This window comes from Lepisosteus platostomus, chromosome 2, assembly GCF_059453375.1.
Source record: "Lepisosteus platostomus isolate fLepPlt1 chromosome 2, fLepPlt1.hap1, whole genome shotgun sequence".
Classification (NCBI taxonomy): domain Eukaryota; kingdom Metazoa; phylum Chordata; class Actinopteri; order Semionotiformes; family Lepisosteidae; genus Lepisosteus; species Lepisosteus platostomus.
The window spans coordinates 32,747,249-32,769,089 of NC_142612.1; the positions used below are offsets into that span (position 1 = coordinate 32,747,249).

A 21,841-nucleotide genomic window follows, 5' to 3' on the forward strand; every position below is an offset into this window, starting at 1 on the left:
TAAAAAAAATGGCCTTGATATGAACTTTCTGCATCAGTTCAGTTAATGGAAGTTGCTCAACCAGAAATATAACCTCAAATAAGTCACAATGTAGGTCACTAATGTATAGTGTATAGCAACACACTCAGTGAGTTTGTTCTGTGGGCTGGTTTTCTTCATTTGTTTTAGAGTGTCTGTCCTGCAGCATAGCTCCATGTATAACGAGCCTCTTATGTGGAGTTCAGAGATGTTGGGGTTCATCTACCAGAAAAACTGGCGCTGCACTGATTTGTAAATACGGCCAGGAGAAGGATGGAGGGGGCAGAAATATTTGAAATGATTTTTGCATCAGTTATGGCATGTTCTGTGTTTTGCTGCATCTTGGATTCACTGTAGCAAACAGCTACAGAAAGAGACAGCATGAAACACATTGTCATGTCTATAAAATTGTACAAAACAAGGCTTACCACATGAGCTGGGAAGGGTTGGGTTTTCTGCAGTGGCCATAAGAACTTTTTCTCAGTGTGGTCTGGTTGCAGGCTGGTTTTCTTCTGCTGTTTTAAGGTGTTTGTCCAGTAGCATGGCGTCACCTCACTCATAAAATCACTTTATGAGCCCTATACAATTTCTTGCATTAGGAATTAATCTTTTCGCATACCCCAGCTTGCTCTCCATGAGACACACTGTCGTGGGGGCTGTGAGTTTCAGTGCAAAACGTGCAGTGGTGTTAATGGATGGGATTCCCCCGAGCAGGTCCTGTGGTCCGTCTCTCCTCTGTCCTGGAGGTGCAAGGGGGATTCGGATTAACAAGCGCGCCCTTTTTTCCCCCCCCGTAGGAGAGGCTGGAACAGGAGCGCAAGGAGAAGAAGAAGCAGAAGGAGAAGGAGAGGAAGGAGCGCTTGAAGAAGGAGGGCAAGCTCCTGACCAAAGCCCAGAGGGAGGCCCGCGCCAGAGCAGAGGCCACCCTGAGAGCTCTCCAGGCGCAAGGTGGGTAGAGACTGGGGAGAAGAAGCAAGGAAGCAGCGGACAGAAGTGCAGAGGTTAAATTCTGCTCAAGATCTGCCCTTCACTCAGCCCCCGTGAGACTTCACTCAGAATGCCCTGTTCAGCTCTGGTCACCAAACCACAGAAAAGTGTATGCTAGCCTCAGCAAGAGTTTAAAGATGAACCACAGGAGTGATTTCTGGTCTCAGTGAATTTGCCATCTAGTTACAGGTTAAGAGATCTAAATCTCTTCAGTCTAGAATAAGGGAGATGGAGAGGAGATTTTGCATTCAGCAGCAAGACAAGGACATGGAGTCAGATGGAATGGAGAACAGAAAATGCTTCTGGTGGCTCAGTTTCAGATTTCAGCTAGATGAAGTTTTAGTTTCTCTTAGCAATTTAATAAGCTTCATTTACTGTACATGCAAGTAGTTAGGAGCATTAAGATAAGTTATGTCGATGGAAACTAGTTATGAATAGCTCTTGTTTTCCAAGGAATAAAGGATATTTCTTGAACAATATCTGATTCCGTTAAGGAATACCTGTCCAGTGAATCTCTGCCTTGGATATGTAGTTACAGTAGTTGCTTATTTGGTGTTTCATTGATCCAAGGATTTAATTAATCCAGTTAAATGAAATCGGGGAATTGGGTTCAACAGGGCATCTTGTTCCACACTCCCTCCACCCTTTATGTAAAGAGTGTCTCTTGTTTTAGTTTAAATGTGCAGTTCCACATTGTTTCCATGTGTGCCCTCAGTTGTGTGTTCCACTGTTTATTCTGTGAAAAGTGCCTTTGTGGATTTCTAGTACTTGTTTCAGTTTAATTTAAATTATAAAATGAACAACTGAATTTACAACTGAAGTTCACATTACAGTAGTTTATCTTTATCCAGACATGGCCCAACAGGGTCTTATCGATATTATAAATTTGATCCTTTTGCGCTCATGTACTGTACATGTTTTTCAAACAAGAAAGCCAAATGAAAAACAGCTCTTTCTTCTGCTCAGTAGAAGTTAGATTAGATAAGAATGTCTTTTTTTAGCTTTAGAATCTCATTGCTTTCTCATTGATCATTGCTGTAACATTACAGCTTGTGCAGTGGGGTGCCTCCCAGCCTGAACTTGTGCTGTTGTGTTGCAGGTGTTGAAGTGCCATCCAAAGACTCCGTGCCAAAGAAGAAGCCTGTGTACGCGGACAAGAAGAAGAAGAAGCCATCGCCGCAGACTCAAGATGGTAAAGACCCGCTCTTCGATCTCCTGTGCCATTGCCCAACACTGGCTTCCTGTCAGAGGGTGACCAACTCCAAAACGGGCACACTTCTCCTGGCCATCTTCTGTCTGCTCTCCCTGCAGAGCAAACTTTTCTTCTACTGCAAGGGTCACTGTGTAGTTCTTCTGACGGGGGGAAGGAGTACGTATGCTGAACATCTAGACCATATGGCGAGGGAGTTCAAATATACTGGCAGTCCCTTGACACGAAGAACAGATTTCTATTTCCAGCCTATTTTTGCAGATCTCTGGGAACAAGAGCATTCGCTCAAGTGCTGTTTTATCCTTAGCTCCTTAGTTTGTTTTATAAGAGGGTGTGTTTTTTTTAATAGTGTGAACTCCTAGATTCATTTGGCCCTCCTCTGTGGTTGTAGACTTTCTGTGGCTTGACTTTTGTTTATCATTTACATTATTTTACCACATATATTTTAAGAGGTACAGTTACTTTCCTAGGCAATCTACATGCTAGGTGTGCTTTTGAAATGTAGGTTTTTACATAAAGAATAAAGTATAAGTAGAAAAGTTTGTTTATTTAGTAGCCTAGTCTAGTAGCCTAGCCAATGAGTTTTTCGGTCCTCATGCCTGCAGCTTTAGTATTATGTTTTTAGTTAATTAAGTTTGTTCCAAATGCAGTGAACCACATAGACCATCTTGCTCAGAAATTTTTAACATTACTTACAACCTCCTTCCAATAAAAAAACACCCATTACATGCAGACACCATTGAACTTTTTTTTTCTAAGGTAAAACAATGGAAGGATGAAAATATGGTAATATTACTATCTCCTTGTGAGGCTTGTCCTGTGTGTGCTTAATGTGGTGTGCACCAGAGAAGGGATCACCTAGTTCTGATTGCTGCAGGTACTTCTTCAGTCATTAACCGATAAAACCTAATGATTGTGTTTCTCATCTGCATGGAATAGATATCTTTTGGTTATCTGGAATTTTAGTCTACAATTGCTCATCTGCCGCAGTGTAGTGAATGAATTGAGAGGTGTGAATCGGGGAATTAAACTGCATGCTAATTGAATGGGTGGGCAGGACTGGCCGCATGCTGTCGCTGCCCAGGGTCACAACATGGGCAGTGTGGCATGGCAGACTGCTCTGCTAGCCGAGATCGAGGATGTCCTCTTTGGAATGTGCGGTCGGAGGAGCAAGGGACAAAATTGTCTGTAAATGACTGCAGAAGCTATTGAACAGTTTAATAAGGAGGGTGCTTGTAGTTTGAAGGAAACTCAAGAACAGCAGAATTTCAATCTTCCTGGTTTGGGCCAAATCGCTTTACGCTACTGCCAGAAGTGTGACTGAGCTGGCCTCTCCTTAGTACATGAACCTCTCCAAACAAGCCAGTTATTATAATATTAAGAGCTTATGGATTTTTCAGCTGTAATGAGACCCGAAAGGTGGCTGCCGTGATTTAAGCTTTTTCCTTGTCCAATTTATAAAAATAATCCTCACGCTTATATTGAGCTTTTCTGGACACTCCACTCAAAGCACTTTAATGGGTAATGGGGACTCCCCTCCAACACCAGAAAGGTGTAGCACTCACCAGTATGATGTCTGCTTAAGCTTTTCTGTGGTGTTGGTCTATCTTGAGTGCTTCATTCGTAAGGAAAACAAATGTTTTCTCTGTTATTTCAAATCCTTTGTTATAAAGGAAGATAATCCACTTTACACTACTGCCAGAGCTGTGACTGAGCTGGCCTCTCCTCAGAACATGAACAGGTCCAAACAAGCCCGTAATTATAAGATTAAGAGCTTGTGGATTTTTTGGGCGTAGTGAGACCCGAAAGGTGACAGCCTGTCCTGTGCTGCTTTGTGGCTGATGTGATTTAAGCTTTTTTCTTGTCTGATATAAAAATAATCCTCACACTTACATTGAGCTTTTCTGGACACTCCACTCAAAGCACTTTAATGGGTAATGGGGACTCCCCTCCACCGCCAGCAATGTGTAGCTTCATTCATTAGGAAAACAAGTGGTTTCTCTGATATGGAGAGAATTCAAATCCTTTGTTATAAAGGAAGATAATCCACTTTATTTAGATCGCTGGCACTCACCTGCATGCCTTATTTTCAGCATTAACTTTGTGTGCCAAGGCCATGTACTGCAGCAAAGAGCTGTAAGTCATGCATCAGCACACAAGAGCTCAACTGAAGGGAAAATTAATTCCTTATGAAGTTGTCACATTACAAGAGTAAATCCCCTGGTGAAGATTTCGGCTTCTTTTTTTTGTAAGAGTGGAAAGGCCTATTTGGGTCAGAAATGAAAGTAGTGTCATTTTGTTTAACAATTTCATTTAAATTTGAGGTGATGGGTTAACATTTAATGATGGCTAAGCCCATCCAATGTGACGTTTTGACTGTGATTGCAGCTAAAGAAATAGAGTAAGCTCTAACAATTTACTACATCTTGATTACTGTGTCAGATTTAGTCAGGCTCAGCTCTTCTCAACAGTTTGACCTCATGTGTTGGTTCCTGCAGTTATGTCTCGCTGTTGAACTTTTTTGCTAAATTTACCAGCACGTGAAGACGTGTGAATACAATGACAATGATGACAGTATCAATCAGTCTCATCCTACAAATGTGTGATGGGATTGTACCACATGCTCATCTTGTCTGATGAACCCTTAATTGACCTTCTAATAGGCTCAATCTGAATTTATTAATGCATGAAGACTGGAAGCTGTTTTTTAGCTATTGCATTTCATGATTAACCTAAGACTTTTGAGTTGGGGGGGGAAGAAACTTTATACAGTTTCCATCCATCTTATTAGTTCATGGAAGGGATCCCTTTAGGCCACAGTCTCAGAATGAACCCCAGCAGGGGTGGGGTCCCCAGGACCTTCGTTTGAGTCGTAGGTTAACTACACTTACTCAGGTCTTGAACTAGGGAACTGTGAGGAGATGATATGGCGTCTTTTAAGAAACATCTAGGGGGCGTCCTGTGATCCCGAGATCAAATAGCTGCTAACTACACAAAGAGCTAGATGGGCAGATGACCACATGAAAGTTAGACAAATCTCGAGACTTGCACTCTGTGGCCATCCATCGTGATGGGTGCTGTACCGAATAACAAACTGAAATGAAACTGTGACTGAATACAACAGGCAGTTTTGTATTTTTTGTGTAGTGTTGTAGATGAGGGGAATAAATTGCCCAACATTTCCTGGAGGGTCTTTCCAAGACGCAGTTGGGTGAGATTCCTGGAAGGGGAGCTGTCCTGCCAGCCAAACTGGCGAGATGGGCTGAAACATTTCTGTTTCAGTCCTCGTCCGTTTCTGGGCTTGCATCTCACTGAATCGTGCTCTTCATGTGGTAGCATTGGCGGTACTGATACTATCTGGATATTTTTGGCCGACCAGTGGTTCTGTATTTTCTTCTTCTAGAACCAGCAGAAGCGACCTCTCCGACCCTAGAGGTGGAGACAGCAGAGCAGGCCTCCCTCGAGATGGATACGGAGCCTCTCCCTCGAGATGGAAAGGCGCAAGGTAGGCGACAACAACTCTCCGGCCGGAAAACTCTGAAATCTCAGGAGTTGCTCCCCGCTGTTCTGTATCTCTGTAGCTATATGCCACACATAATCTGAAACCAACACTTAAAATGAATTACATTTTTTGGGGGTTTTCAAATGCAAAGTCGAACACTTTTGAAAAGTGACCAAATCTGCTTGTGCGTGAGGTCAGTGGTGCACACGTGAGGACTCCATTCGGCACACACTCGCGCCTGGCTGCTGGTCCCTTACTGGACCCAGCCACATCCTGCAGGGAGCAGCCTCAAAGCCCTAAAAGACTTGCTGGAACGGAAGGTGCTAGCAAAAGGTTTTGTTTTGTTTCATGAGCTGCTGCCTCTGATAAGTCCCTGCCATGTCCTGTTTGTTATAACGGAGATGTACAGCTTGAGAGTGGGGTACTTTATCTAACCTTAGGCTTTATCTGAATGCCCCAGAAATGTCCTCCAGGCACGTCCTGGGTTTTTGATTGTAGTTTGATCTGCAGTTTGACCTGGAAATAGCATCTCCTTCCCAGGTAATTAGCTAAACCCCAGATATTCCCGAAATTCTGCACAGCCATCTGTTCTTGAGGCTGTCTGTTTAGCCAGACCTGTGTTTTCTGTCCAGCGAACGAGCGGAAGACCGAAGCCGCAGACCTGGATGACTGGGAAGCCATGGCCAGCGATGAGGAAAAGGGTGAGTATTCCTCGCAGTCACTTCTGAAAGAAACGCTAGGGCATGTTTGGTAACATACTAAATCATTAGGGAAAAATGTGGTAGACCAGTGTTTCTGGTGTTTCTCACCCACACTTCACTGGCCTGAGCACATTCAAATTCACTTGGCTTGAAGAAGCCACGTGAAAGATGTCTTTATTGTGGCAGAAGCTCCTGTGGTTCCCACAAATACCTGACATTCAAAAGACCCACCACCAGTTAAAACACCCCAACGTCCTTTTTAAACCAAACATAGCCATCTTCTTACTCTTGCGATTAATTAACATTAATTAACATTCACCCAGTGTGTCCATTTCCACAAATTAGTGACCTTTAACTGTAATATCAGTCTGTCTTGACTCGGCCTACAACAAACTTATTTCAGCGTTTAAGAAGCTCTTGCTTGCTCACTCTCAGATGGTCTCTGTTTTTGTTTGTCCTTCAAACGTGAAAATGTACTCGCACCGTGAAGTCTCTTGTGTCACACTTTGGTCATGTGACTTTTCCCAAATTCATTGCCACACCCTTTAATGTCTGAAGGCACGCCGCTGTGCCCTGTTGCTCCTGTTGAGAAACTTCCTTTTACTGTGCCAAATGTGTATTTGCTTTGCAAGCAGGTAAAAGACACACCACAGTACATGGTTTAACATTTAACAGTACATGAACCTATTAAGAAATAAGAAAAATACATCTATGATAAGAAAGAAAAAAATAATCGTAATGAATGTAAAAATATTCAATTGGTTGTCGTAGCTGACGTCCACCTTAAATTTTGCTGCCTTCACTCTCCTGCTGTGGAGAAACGCTGTGGGGGATGAGGAATGTCGGAGTGCTCCCAGAAACTCAAAGTGTGTACACAGTTTTCAGTTTGACACCTCTGTTTTATGCAGAGATGAAGAAGGTCCACATAGAGGTGAAGGAGCAGCAGCAGCAGCAGGAGGAGGAGGAGGATGAGGAGGAGGATGCCAGCGAGGAAGAGGAGGAGGAAGAGGAAGAGGAGGACGAGGAAAGTGAGGAGGAGGAGGAGGAGGAAGAGGGCAGCAAGGAGGGAGCCCCTGTGGAGAAGGAGACTCCGCTGCCCCCTGCGAAGAGGGTGAGGAACCGGCGGACCAGCAGGGATGTCAGCTCTGGCACGGACAGCGAGTGCGACTCGGACGACGGGCGCACGAAGGAGGAGCAGCGCTACGATCGGGCCAAACGACGCATCGAGGTACCTGTACCCCTCCCTTTCCGCCGCACTCTCACTGTAAGACAGATAAGGCTGAGAGAGACTGTGCCTCCGCATCCAAGACTATTCATCCAGCTGTCAGCTGCTCAGGACACGCAGTGGAAGCCCAGGCTAGCACACATAACACACAAGTGATTAGGTAAAACACAAACTCTGGCATCCAGTTTTTTGTTTGACTATCTAACTGTAATTTCTAAATTTCTTTGTAACCCTTAATATTCTCTGATATTTGCATATCACAGAGGAGCTAAAGGGTAGAAGATGTCAAGGTTTCTTAACAGCGCGAGCTGCTCTTTGGAGAATGGGACACCTTTACATTCTACCCAAAGAAATCAAAACTGGAGTATAGTTTTAAATGGGCTTGTAAATGAAAGTAGGCTTGAAGGACCAGACTTTGTATTGTGAAGAAGTTCTGATGTTATTTGTGTGCCCAACGTGTTTGTCTCAATTTGTTTTTCTTTTCTTTTTAGAAACGACGGGCAGAAAACCTGAGGAATATCAATATGGAGAAACTCCGATCCCCAGTCATCTGTGTGCTGGGCCATGTAGACACTGGAAAAACCAAGATTCTGGATAAGGTACGTGTTTCTCCAGAGAATGGCAGGCGATCGATGTTTCCTTAATGTACCTGTGTCGTCTTCGATGAGGCACCAAGTCTAAAACTGTTTTCAGCTGTTTGACCCTCAGCATAATTATTTTCATTGCAGGGTCGTCCTACAGCCCGTTTTATCTGTCAGGACTAAAAAATCCACCCAGAGGTCACTTGAAAATGAATGCTTATCTTTTCTCAACGTTGTTGCATAGCTGAAGTTGATTTACACAGGCTGATGTGCCTTTGCAGTGGTGCTTTTGAAACAGATAACCTTTACTGTCACCCACTGTTATAGTTACATTTGCCAGCCCTGAGGCATTTCTGTGTGGATACTGTCCTCCTCTCTCCCAGCTGTTAGTCCCTGTGGATACTGTCCTCCTCTCTCCCAGCTGTTAGTCCCTGTGGATACTGCGCTCATCTCCCTTGTCCTCTCTGACAGCTGCGACACACACATGTGCAGGACAGTGAAGCAGGTGGCATCACTCAGCAGATTGGTGCCACCAATGTTCCATTGGAAACCATTGTGGAGCAGACGAAGATGGTGAAAAACGTGAGTATGTCTCCAGTCATGAATATATGACCAGGGAATGAAGTATGAATGTATGAAATGTGCTGCTGGAAGGAACAAAATCGTCCCAGTCGTGGATTATTGTTACACATTGTCACTCGAAAAGCCTAAACTCTGACTTGCTTCTTCACTTTGAAAATTGCACGACGCATGCAGAATGTTGAGATCTGAAGGGTACAAACTATGAGGTTGATAGATTTGTAATGGTTGATATTTATGAAACTAAACCTTTATGGAGTTGCTGCAGAGCCTTTATGCTTTAACAGTAAATTCATTGTTCTTGTATTGACAATTTCACATAAAGCAACATTCATTTTAACTTTTCAATCAATAGTTGCACATAGTTGGCTTTTGGGCCTAACAATGTATGGAGAACCTGGGCTTGTATGAGCTTGTAAAATTCACAGTGCATTGATGACTTCTGTGTTGAATTTTATACAACACATTTTCATTCTGAATGTTAAACTTTATTGAATTTTAAGTTTTGCAGACCGGGCAGAGCATTGATAAACTGTTACTATGCTGTTCATAGAGTATAGGATCTTTGTCAAGGGATGATGTAAGGATGGCCTAGGTAATGGAATAATTTTGTGCAAATTGTTTTAGTTTGACAGAGAGAATATCAAGATCCCAGGAATGCTGATCATTGATACACCAGGACACGAGTCTTTCAGGTAAGATTTCATTGTTCTTAATTAGAAAATAACAGAGTGTCCTACACTGACAGGCTGAAACATCTTAACCTTTTTGGTATTGAACAGAGAAGATTGAGGAGACCTAATTCAAGTATTCAGAATCCTGAAAGGCACTGACGGAGTCATCCATCCAGTGCATTTCTTCAGAACAATGAAACACAAGTGGATGACGCAAGTGGAAACGGTGTAGAAGTGCATTCAAAACTCATAACAGCAGGCCTTTCTTTACGCAAAGGGTGGTGGGAGTATGGAACAAGCTGCCCAGGCATGTGGTTGAAGCCAATTTCCGAGTATGCGTATTCATTCAAGCATGCCCAGAGTAGCGTCTCATCTGGGTGGTGTTCCGTCTCGGTGTTGTTCATCTCCCATTGTCTCAGTCTTTTCTGCATGTCCTGTTTATATTGTGGAATATCTGATCATGAAATTGAAAAGGTTGCGACTGAAAATGAATTGCAAAGGTTGATACTTGCAATAGTTGTTTGTACTGTAGGTGTCAAGTATAAATTGCAAGTGCTGAGGAACTTCATGTAAGTAGTGTATCCTTTCAGATTAAAACCACCACAAAAGAGGAGCTTGGGACAGCATTTAATACAACACCAAGTTGCACAAAACGCCAAGCTTTAAACTAAGTCACAACTCATGTATTTGCCTTCTTGCCAGCTCTGTGAATAAACTGCATCTCCCCTTATTTGTGGGACCTGACTTGCTGGTGTGTGTCACTTGTGCCAGAGCCGTGTGGTGCAGCAGTATTGTAGGGATGGCTGATGTTTGTGCTGGGGGAGCATGGGGGTGCCCTGATTGTCTGGCCACAGAAAATGTGACTTTGGCAGTGAAGCTGCAGGTTTGTCCATGACTGCTGCCGTTTTCGTTCCAGTAACCTGAGGAACAGAGGGAGCTCTCTGTGCGACATCGCCATCCTGGTCGTCGACATCATGCATGGCCTGGAGCCGCAGACCCTGGAGTCCATCAACCTGCTGAAGGAGAAGAAATGCCCCTTTATTGTTGCACTTAATAAGGTGGGTGGCTTTGGCACCTGTTTGAGATGTCACACTGTTGTACACACGGCTGTACATTGTACTCTAATCCAGCTCTTCTCTGCTTCCATCTTCTAAACCTACTGGCGGTTTTTGGGTCAGACACCTCCTATTGTTTAATTTTAAAAAAGTCACCTGATTTTCACATCGTTTAAAAAAAAAAACCTCTTCTGTTCTGGGAACTACACTGACTGGTCCAAACCAGAGGTCTAGAAAGAAAAAGTTACAGACAAGTTTTAAACAATTGGACAAAACCTTTATCCTGTCATTGCTTTCCCACACCTCTTGAGTGAGACAAACTACAAGCAAATGTTCGCTGTTATATTAATGTAGCAGTTTTAAGTGACTTATAATAATAATAATTGTTTACACTTATATAGCGCTTTTCTGGACACTCCACTCAAAGCGCTTTACAGGTAATGGGGACTCCCCTCCCCTCCAATGTGCAGCATCCACCTGGATGATGCGACGGCAGCCATAGTGCGCCAGAACGCTCACGTTATTAGTGGGGTGGAGAGTTCATAGAGGGGGATTATTAGGAGGCCATAATTGACTTGGCCAATGGGAAATTTGGCCAGGACGCCGGGGTTACACCCCTACTCTTTTTGAGAAACGCCCTGGGAATTTTTAATGACCACAGAGAGTCAGGACCTCGGTTTTACATCTCATCCGAAGGACGGCGCCTGTTTTACAGTATAGTGTCCCCGTCACTATACTGGGGCATTAGGACCCACATGGACCGCAGGGTGAGCGCCCCCTGCTGGCCCCACTAACACCTCTTCCAGCAGCAACCTTAGTTTTTCCCAGGAGGTCTCCCATCCAGGTACTGACCAGGCTCACACCTGCTTAGCTTCAGTGGGTTGCCAGTTGTGAGTTGCAGGGTGATATGGGACTTGTGCAGTATATCTCTTTAGCATGTCATGTCTACACATGAGCAAAAGTGAAAAGAGCAAAACAGTATTAATTTTAAAGATGCTTTTTAGTGATTTTCAAACCCAGCAGTCAACTGGAGTTCGAACCCACAGCCCCCAGAGATCTCACCACTGACTCTGCTCTGCTGCCCTCAATAACTGTATAGCAGCGGTTTCACGTATCAGGTTGTCTCACATATGTAGTTAAGTGAAGTGCCTCTGCACACTGAAGGAAATCTACGTACTGTATGTGTGCACATTAACACTTGATAAAATGTGCAAAACAACCATAACAATCCAAAAAAAAACATGCACATATGATATTGAAAGTTAATAAACCCATCATGCTGGTCAAACCTACATTCTGAGGATTTCCGTAGTGGCTTGTCCCGGGACAGAGAAGGCTATATGGTGTGCGGTCTGTTGGCTGTCAGTGGAAGTACCAACGCAATGTTACTCTGTTGACTGACGAGATGTCCGAGTTGGGTTTGTAGACTGCCAGGGTGTCCTTGCCTTGCGTCTGACAGCACCCGTTAGGGGTGGTCTCGCAGTTTTGACAGTGGGCGTTGCTCTATGAGTTCACTTTGTAAGGAAATGCAAACAGGATGTAAGACTATCTGAAAACACTAGGAGCCCTTTCAGCCCATGTAACTCGTTTGGATTGATACAAAGGTCTTGAAGGAAGGGAATCGGCTTCAACAATATGGCTGGGTGGCTTGTTCCAGACTCCCACAATGCTTAGTGTACAGAACTGCCTTCCATTCTCTTTTTCATAGATGTGACAGTGTACAGGTGGAATGATGTTTTATGTTGTCCCTGCTAGTAATGAGAGTTATAGCTAAGATTTGAAGGATTGGTAAAATGTGGATTTGTCAAGTTGTAGAGGAATGAAAAGAAAAAGGGTCATTTGAATTGCAAACAAAATCTGGTTTTAATCATCAGACGTTTTCTAGCTAAGGCAAACAAAAACGAAAGCGAAGGCCAAACGTTTGACACGATCAGTGGAGGAAAATGAAATCCTCCCGTTGCGAATCCTCAGGAGAGGCCCAGGGCCCCTGGTCCTGAACCGGCCCTCAAGTGACGGGCTGGGCTCTCCGTCTCTGCCTTTCAGATTGACCGGCTGTACGACTGGAGGAAGAGCCCGGAGACGGACGTGGTGACCACACTGAAGAAGCAGAAGAAGAACACGAAGGACGAGTTTGACGAGAGGGCCAAGGCTGTCATCGTGGAGTTTGCTCAGCAGGTTCGGTGCCTGGAAACGTGTTTTAGGTGATTTGTGTCACGAGGGAGCTCCTGAGTTCATTTACTTGTTTTACCATTTGAACCGTGAAGTGAATTGGACTCAAGTTTTTCTGCTAATCCTCCACCCCAGTGTAGGTGTAAGTCTGATACCACCGGCATTAAATTAGAAATCATACTGACATATGTCATTTTCTTGTATTTAAGCACAGCTTTGGAATGATTACCCTCAAATATCTCTTAATAAGGGTTGGGGAACACAGGGTTTTACAAAGTCACTGTTTTCTGGATAGAAAATGTGAAGAGGTGGAAATGATGACAAACATTAAATGTGCAGTCAGTCACTTTTGTAGTGTAAGAGTCAGTCAAAGCTGTTCAACCTCTGGCATTATATATGAAATAGTGCTTTGCTAGATTGTCAAGGAAAAAATCTTGAAATTGAATGTAACCCTAGTCCTGCTGGGGGCAGGCCTGGTACACAGCAGAGGCGTAAAGATTCTGATGGCTCAAGCGCAGGCAGTCCAAGACAGTGTGGCTTAATGAGGAATTCCTGCCGCAGGGCCTGAATGCCACCCTCTTCCATGAGAACAAGGACCCGCGCACCTTTGTGTCACTGGTGCCCACCTCCGCCCACACGGGAGACGGGATGGGCAACCTGATCGGCCTGCTGGTGGAGCTGACCCAGACCCTGCTGACCCGCAGGCTGGCGCACTCCGACGAGCTCCGCGCGCAGGTCATGGAGGTGAGTGGGGGCTAACCCTCGAACTGGCAGGCCAGCGGGAGCGAGGGGCCTGCCCTGCAGGGCTCTCCTCTCCGCCCATCCCCTGACCCCGTCTCTGTTGCTCGCAGGTGAAGGCTCTGCCGGGCATGGGCACCACCATCGACGTCATCCTGATCAACGGCTGCCTGCGGGAGGGCGAGACCATCATCGTGCCCGGGGTGGAGGGGCCCATCGTCACCCAGATCAGAGGGCTTCTGCTGCCCCCACCACTCAAAGAGCTGCGAGTCAAGGCAAGCAGTAGCTGCAGTTAATTTTTATATACCTGGAAACGGAGGCACAGGTTCTTTGAATTAGGACCCTGACCCGGCACGGACAATAGAGAGCGTCACTGTCAGCTGCCCTCTCTCAGCAGCTCTCAATTCTGATATGGCTATTAATATAACTGCAGAAAAATATTTACAAATACAACCAAAATTATTAATATAGCTTCATCTGTTTTTATTGATAGAACTCTGGAAAATATGTGCATGTAAAACTGAGAACAGGAGACAGTTCTTTACACAAAGGGTGGTTGGAGAACAGAACAAGCTGCCCAGCTATGTTGTTGATACCCTGCTTTGTTTCAAGAAATGGCTAGATGAGATCTTTAGATCAGTATGTTGCTAACTACTAAGGAAACTGAGTGGGCTGAATGTCTACCTCTCATTTGTAAACTTTCTTGTGTTCTTGTAACAACTGTTTGAACAGCCTACGTTATAATAAAAGAGCAACATTTTTGCTCTGCTCTTGCGATCCAGTGTTTAAGACCATGTGTTGGTCCTGGCTGTTGAAGATGCAGATAGATGTGTAGAGCTCAGGGCGGCGGCCTGCTGAAAGAAGCGCATCCCGTCCTGTCCCGCCTGCCGGAGAATGAGGCGCCCTGTCTGACGGAGCCTGCCCTGTGTGTTCCCTGCTCTTGCAGAACCAGTACGAGAAGCACAAAGAGGTGTCCACAGCCCAGGGGGTGAAGATCCTGGGGAAGGACCTGGAGAAGACCCTGGCCGGCCTCCCCCTGCTCGTCGCCCACAGGGAGGACGAGATCCCAGTGCTCAGGGTAGGCCTTCCAAATGAATGAAATGCCAGTGCATTCAATGCCAAATGCAACGATTTGAAGAGTTTAACCACTTTCTTTCAAACTTTTGCTTTTCGGGCAATTTAGACAACATTCCCATGTAGGGCTATGCAGTGTATAGAGCCATATAGGCAATTAAAAAAAGGTGAAGATAACATTGAAATATCAGTTTTCCTAAAGATCCCTTCTATCCTAAAACACAACCATGCCATCAAACATCCTCTATGTTTTCAAATAATTCTAACCCTAACCCTAGCTATGTTTTGGGAAGGTTAGAGTTAGGAATCAGAATTTGGTCAAAGAATTAATGCAACCTTCCACCCATTTAAGTAGCCACACCGGCGGCTCTGCCAGGCCAGCGCTGCGATTCACACTCCTTTCTCTCTGTGTGGCATGTACATTAAGATGGCTGACTTCTTCCCATTACATGAGATGTAATGTACATAAGAAAGCTGCACAAAGTTCCTTATACCCTTGTATCTGATAAACCCCCGAACATCACCGGGTCACTGGTAATTCCAGCTACCAGTTTAGAGGCTGTCGGAGGCGCTGTAGTAAATGTCTCCAGTGACAGGTCTGTTCAATTTAATTGTTACTGCCCTCTGCTGCTTTGTGATACGAGAGGTTAAGGGATGATTGGAAAAGGATCCCCCCACACACATTCACTTACAGACTCATTCACTCAGACTTTCACTCTCACACTCACTCATTCACACACTCCCTCTTTTTCACTAACACACACCAAACACTCAGTCTCTCATTCCCTCTCACTCACACTTTCACTCTCACACACTCACACACTCGTTCACTCTCCTGTTCACACGCACTTCGAGTCCGAACTCAGAGCGGTTCTCCTCTTGCTCTAGGACGAGCTGGTCCGCGAGCTGAAGCAGACGCTCAGCTCCATCAAGCTGGAGGAGAAGGGTGTGTACGTTCAGGCCTCCACCCTGGGCTCCCTGGAGGCCCTGCTGGAGTTCCTCCGCACCTCCAAAGTGCCAGTAAGTACCGCCTCGCTAAGCCCAGAGAGAGGAGCCCTCATCTGCTAACGCTGCCTTGAAGCCCTACCAGACCTCCACAGGCAAGGTGCATGGTGAGAAATACCTGGCTTCTGAGAAATGTAGAAAATACTGAAACTGAAAGCTAGCTAAATCCTACATAAATCCATTGCCGTTTATAAAGCAGGTACAGTTGTCACGCACACTCACCTGGGACCAGCATGAGGAGCGTAGTGTTATGTGTGGATTGGGCTTGCCCATGATGAGGCGACCATAACGCATTGATCTGAAGGGGAGAGTATTTCTGAAACATCTGTTGTGTACCTTCTGCATCCTCCACTGCTGGTACTGAAGCACATTGTAAACAAAAAACCAAGTCAAACTAAGAGAGAAATTGTTACCGTTAAAGATGCAGAATGTCCCCGTCTTCACAAAACTTGCCTGTAGCCATTTTCTATGAAGTACAACTGGTACCAAACTGTACCGGTGTTACAGTTAGAAATTTTTATGTGATCTAAACAGTTCTAACGAGTTATCCGTTAGGGTTTCAGAGGAACAATGCACAAACAGTGACTGCCCTGGCACCGAAATGCCCTTTCCAATGAGAAAATGATCTGCGAGCTGCATCACTCCCCTCGCCCTTCTTTGTGTCATAGAATCCACCTCTGAAGGAACATTCTTCTTTTCCTTTGAAAGAAAATCTGTAACCCTCTGCTGAGACTGTGCAGGTGCGGCTCTCTAGTCCTGACTGCGGACGTGGCTGCTCTGCCCTTGAGCCAGGCTCTTGATGCCCCCTTGCCTCAGTCCACCCTAGCTGCATATTCTGCTGTGATGGGTACCAGCTTTGCCGAGGCAGCCCTGCAGTGGCATGGGGGTTGCATTGGTGGGGGGGAAAGTCCTGTAATCTCGGTGCACGTAACCCTGCGCTCACTGAAATAAACTCTAGACTGTGAGTCACTGGACCAGTGCTTCACAGCCCAGTCTTTGCTGGTCTTCTTTCCAGCTGAGCTGGTAATCTTTTTTTAGTTTCTTATAGGGCTACATGCTTGCTTAGACTTTTGTTTACTTTGAAGTTTATTTTTCCAGTAGTTTCAACATGCAGAGGACTATGTAGTCCTCAATTTGATTATTACAGGTTATTTCTCTTTATGCAGCGCTAGATGATCAGTTGATGATGATTAGACAGGGGTAGGAGTGACTCCTTCTCCGGAGATCCTGTTGGCTACTCTTCAGCTGACGCCTGAATGAGGGGAGTTCTAAGACTCGCACATTTATATGGAATGATGCCTGTACTTCAAATAGAACAATAGCATGTAATAGCCGGTAATTAGGAACTTGGCTGGAATAAACACCGGAAGAAATGGGGGTACCCCATGGGTCCCACAGAGGTCCCCCAGGACCAGGATTGAGGCCCTCCCAACATTTTAGGTCGTCCACTTCTGCACTGGTATGGACTTCATCCCATCACCACACATCTCCTCCGCTCTGTCTGAATGCAGTGCCAGTCCGTGGTGTTTCCGCTCTCTTGACTCGACATTGTGAAGTAGGTGCTGTTACCAAGGAACAAGTCCCGGACTGGAGAGTAAAAAGAAAGGAAAAGAAACGTAATCTTTAGGCTGTGGAGCTTCTCTCAGGTGTGTGAAGGTGCATTTTACTCCACCGAGTTGGATTTAACATCTGCTTGTTCCTTTGCAGCTCCCTGCTCGAACATCTGTTGTTATTTTACTGTTTGGGTGTCACTGCTGCTTGAGGTGGCTTGTCTTTGTTTTTACAGTATGCTGGAATTAACATTGGCCCTGTCCACAAGAAGGACGTCATGAAAGCATCGACTATGTTGGAGCATGATCCTCAGTGAGTACGCAATTCTGGGCTGGAAATGTTTTTGGACCACTACTGTTACAGTTAGCATTAAATGGCTGAGCCTTTGTAGGGCGTTGACACACTCGGTGTACCGCTTTGCCAAATTTAAAGTTTCCCAAATGGTAAGAAAGAGAAGTGCTGTAGTGTTTCCTCTGTGGAAGAGGGGGCAGCGTGTTGCGTCGCAGAGCACTGCAGAATACCTCCCCTGCAGGCTCAGGTCTGGCTCTGTGTTACAGGTACGCTGTGATCCTGGCCTTCGACGTGAAGGTGGAACGAGAGTCCCAGGAGCTTGCCGACAGCTTAGGGGTTCGCATCTTCAGCGCCGAAATTATCTACCACTTATTCGATGCCTTCACGAAATACAGGGAGGACTACAAGAAACAGAAACAAGACGAGTTCAAGTAAGTTTCACTGAAAGAGCAGTGCCCTTGCAGTCCTGGAAACCTGTGCTCTCTGTCACAAAAGACCCAGAGTGGCAGACTGCCGCTCCTCTGCTTATTGGGAACAAGACGTTAAGAAATTACTCTTGGGGTATCCATCCAGTGAAAGCGCTCACCCAGGTACGGGTTGAGCTCGCTGATCACAGGTTCGAGTCTTGGGTCATGTCACTGGCCGACTGCGACTGGGATTCCCCAAGCGCCTGTGCCACAAAGGCCAAAGAGTCAGTCCGCCAGCACTCTCTCTCGGGTCTTGGCGACACAGCTCCCCTGATGCAGGACAGCTCCCCTCACTGCTGCATCTCAAGCTCTGGACACATTCCAAAGGACAACTGGATTGTGATCACCTGGTGCTCTGAAGGAAATCCGTGTGAACTGGAGCAGGAAGATGTTAAAAAACAATCTGATCATGTGGATTAAGAAACATCTTTTTATAAGATTTATAAGAAAGGTGAAAAGTGAGACGAGGGTGTTTGGCCCATCTTGCTCATCATCTTCACAGTTGCTTGCTGATTGAGGATTCCCAGGGAAACACAAATTATATTAATTCACAACATGACTTGACATGTCATTTCATGCACCCACAACCCTTTGTGTAAAAAAGGGCCAGTTATACTGGTGGAAATGTAAGGAAGGCTGTCTAGTTCTGGTCTTTTTTTACTACTTTTTTTAGGAACTTGCAAAACTCGATGGCATTACCCCATATCAGGAAAGTACTGTATGTAACAAATGAAGTTAGCTCTTTAAAAACTGAATGCTAACTGTGTTCGTCTTCCTGTGTTTTAATTCCAGGCACATTGCTGTTTTTCCCTGCAAGCTCCGGATCCTGCCTCAGTTCATCTTTAATTCTAGGGATCCCATAGTTATGGGGGTGACCGTAGAAGCTGGGGTGGTACGGCAGGGGACTCCGGTCTGTGTGCCAAGCAAATCGGTGAGTGGAGTCCTGTCATGGCAGTTTACAACAGAGCCGAGAGAAGAGCTTTGTCTAGCTGGGTCACTGACTGAGCTGCGCTGTGTAGTTAGAATCCAGTCCCTTTTCAGTGCGAAGCATCCGATTTAAGTCCTTTTACTGACATTTACACAGGGAGTTTCTGATGCATCATTCTTTGGTCACAAGCCCTGTCTGGCTCAAATTGAAAATGAGGTTGCTGCAGTCACTCCTTGGAGTGTGAATTAAGAATTTCATAATTTTATACAATGCAAAGTTTCGTGCTCTTAAGCAAATTATTCAAGTGGATTACAGTAAAATCCTCTAGTAGACAACAAGACTGAATGCAGAAACTATTTGTTTCATTTTAAGGCAGTGTAATTTGTTCACTATAGCAGTGGGGGAAAACGTGAATTGTGTAATCTTTCTTCCTTTATATTGTAGATAGTTAACAGTGATGAAACGCTGTGTATTCCATTGTAATCAGCTCTTTCTGATCTGCATGCAGAGTCTGAGAGAGGGCACTCAGGGACGGTGCAGGTGATTGAACATTCACTGGAAGAAGTGGGGACCTGTCTTACCTCTGAATTGCCTTCTCTTGCAGTTTGTAGACATTGGGATTGTCACCAGTATTGAAATCAACCACAAGCCTGTGGACGTTGCCAAGAAAGGGCAGGAGATCTGTGTGAAAATAGAGCCCATCCCTGGAGAGTCGCCCAAGATGTACGGACGCCACTTTGAAGCGACAGACTTCATTGTCAGCAAGGTACAGTCACAGATAACTCCCCCTCAGCGCCTGAAAGGCCTTATCACGCCTGTGATGAGGCTCAAACCACCATCCCCACCCTCCAGGTTTTGCCCAGTAGGAGAGAAGGTTATAGGTGTGAAGAGGTGGGAGCAGGGTCATACAGCTCCCACATTTACTGCCGGTCTCCTTTTAGAAAACACGAAGGCAGTAGTTTACAGCTCTGCGAGTTAATCTTGTAAAGCTTTCAAATTTTGTGTCTTCTCATAAAGGAAGTAGCTGGAGCTGACTTTTGATTTTTTTGAGCGGTTTCACAAAGGGTGATGTTCGGAGTGCAAGAGGCAGGGCCGGCCCTGGGCAAAGGCAAACTCGGAGACTGCAACTCAGGGCCCCCTCCACATACAGTATATTTTTAATCGGCACATTGACGTTTGAGCCAAACATTCCCTGTAGTGGCTCTTTGTTGCTGCGGTTGATTATCCTAATGGAAGCCCAGTCATAAAATGGCCAATCATAATTGAGTACGTAATATGTTTCTGAAGCTCCAAAAAGAAGAATGGGATAAGCAATCTCAAAACAGAGGTACGCCTAATCAAGCCACTGATTTTTCATTTGGTTTCGAGTCTGTCAGATCCACGTAGCTGCCGAATGGTAGAGGAACCACAAGCTAAACACGTAGACTACTTGAGGTGTTTTACCAAGTTAACAGATTCACGTTTTCCACAATTGTAAACATGCTGTGTAGGTTGCCTGGCTAAAAATCAGAGCTGCCCCGCCAGACAGAAGCGTGAAAGCTAATGTACAGTACAGAACACTGTTCAGCAATTACACATAATCGGCATTAAAATACATTTATTTCCCCTTCTGGTTTCTCCTGTGTTTCATTAAATGGGAATATTTTAAACCCAACCTGTAGCCCTTTGGGTTGCAGGAGCTCAGTGGAGCTTTCCAAAGCATTTCATTACCATGGCACTAGACCGTCTCAGTGGAGACCGGCCATCATGAACATCAATCACGCAGTCTGTCGACAGCTGTCCTATAAAGACATAATTGATGATTTTGCCTCCCGAAAATCTAGGCAAATTGATTTCTAGAACATTTTTTTATAAAACTTTCCCATCTGCTCAGCTTTACTGATCTTACGTCCCTTGCTGTTGAGTGCAGTTATTTCATATTTAATTGCATATTTATTCCTGTAATTCCTTAAAGGTTTCAGTGCAGTAATTTTTAAGTTATGATTTGCTATATTTTGAAGTAACAGAGATTCTGTTCATCATTTACCATTAACGTTCCCATTTATTACTTTTAATGTTAAAATACGTTATCCTTGTAAGATGTGTACTTCTTGTTTGTAACTTATTTATCATGTGTTCTTCAAAGCAGTTTATTAAGTTTTTAATTTTGTAATTAATTGTTCTAAGTAGTATAATAAGGTTGTGTTGGGAGCTGATAATAGTAGTGTTATGTGCAAATCTGGATCTGGAGGAGCCCCTTTCCAAGATCTTGACTAGCGCCCCTGTGTCCAGCCCTGAACAGAGGCGCAAATAAATGATTTTTTCCTGCCCCTCCCACCAGATAACGCGGCAGTCCATCGATGCCTTGAAGGACTGGTTTAGGGACGAGATGCAGAAATCCGACTGGCAGCTCATTATGGAGCTGAAGAAGACCTTCGAGATCATCTGAAGAGGGCAGAGACACAGAGAGAGAGAGAGAGAGAGAGACCGACTGGGGCTCCAGCACAGTGCTGGGTGCACCGCGCAGCTGGGAGCATGACACTTAGGGAAAAAGAACTGTTTTCTGTGAGAAACCAAACTATTCCCACTGTTTTGACAGTGACAGTTTTACAGCATACACACAATTCCAGCGTGCCTGTTGTTGTCGTTTTGATTTTTCTTCCTCACCTGGCTGCTGTTTTTAAGACACCCCTTGCAGTTCCCCTGGATTTCTCTACGGAGCAGGGGAGGAACAGAGGGACAGACGGGGATTTGAAACTCGTCAGAGTTCTTGATGTTTGAGATGAACTTCCAGTGTTTCAGATTGCTAGGTTTTGAAATGCCGTTCTCTTTAGTTCTGAATAATTGTTTTTTTTTAAATCCCCATCTGCTCTTACCTCCTCCTTCCCTGTCCCGTCACGTCCTGGCCAGTGCCTAGAGAATTTTTATAGAGGATTAACTAGACGGAAAAGGCATTCCCAACGCCATTTTTGAAATGTCCAAATTATGTATTTATAAAAGATGCACAACTCTGCAGCCTTTTATGTGCTTGTACAGCTGTTGGTAAACGGAGAACGAAATCCAGATTGTAATCAATTAAAGAGAAATAAAGAGCAAGTTGTACTCTT

At 44.9% G+C, this 21,841-nt stretch overlaps 1 protein-coding gene across 1 annotated transcript in view; it reads left to right on the forward strand.

Moving 5' to 3' along the window:
- Positions 1 to 21,841, forward strand: part of eif5b (eukaryotic translation initiation factor 5B) — a 39,651-nt gene extending 17,810 nt beyond the window's left edge. Inside the window, exons 6-24 of the mRNA XM_088605891.1 lie at positions 816 to 966; positions 2,105 to 2,197; positions 5,619 to 5,720; positions 6,350 to 6,418; positions 7,327 to 7,646; positions 8,135 to 8,242; positions 8,696 to 8,806; positions 9,431 to 9,498; positions 10,394 to 10,535; positions 12,576 to 12,707; positions 13,263 to 13,445; positions 13,553 to 13,714; positions 14,386 to 14,517; positions 15,402 to 15,533; positions 17,305 to 17,381; positions 17,627 to 17,791; positions 18,620 to 18,758; positions 19,360 to 19,521; positions 21,076 to 21,841. Of these exons, the coding sequence (XP_088462017.1) occupies positions 816 to 966; positions 2,105 to 2,197; positions 5,619 to 5,720; positions 6,350 to 6,418; positions 7,327 to 7,646; positions 8,135 to 8,242; positions 8,696 to 8,806; positions 9,431 to 9,498; positions 10,394 to 10,535; positions 12,576 to 12,707; positions 13,263 to 13,445; positions 13,553 to 13,714; positions 14,386 to 14,517; positions 15,402 to 15,533; positions 17,305 to 17,381; positions 17,627 to 17,791; positions 18,620 to 18,758; positions 19,360 to 19,521; positions 21,076 to 21,183 (2,556 nt within the window). The 3' untranslated portion in view covers positions 21,184 to 21,841. The remainder of the gene's footprint in view (positions 1 to 815; positions 967 to 2,104; positions 2,198 to 5,618; positions 5,721 to 6,349; positions 6,419 to 7,326; positions 7,647 to 8,134; positions 8,243 to 8,695; positions 8,807 to 9,430; positions 9,499 to 10,393; positions 10,536 to 12,575; positions 12,708 to 13,262; positions 13,446 to 13,552; positions 13,715 to 14,385; positions 14,518 to 15,401; positions 15,534 to 17,304; positions 17,382 to 17,626; positions 17,792 to 18,619; positions 18,759 to 19,359; positions 19,522 to 21,075) is intronic.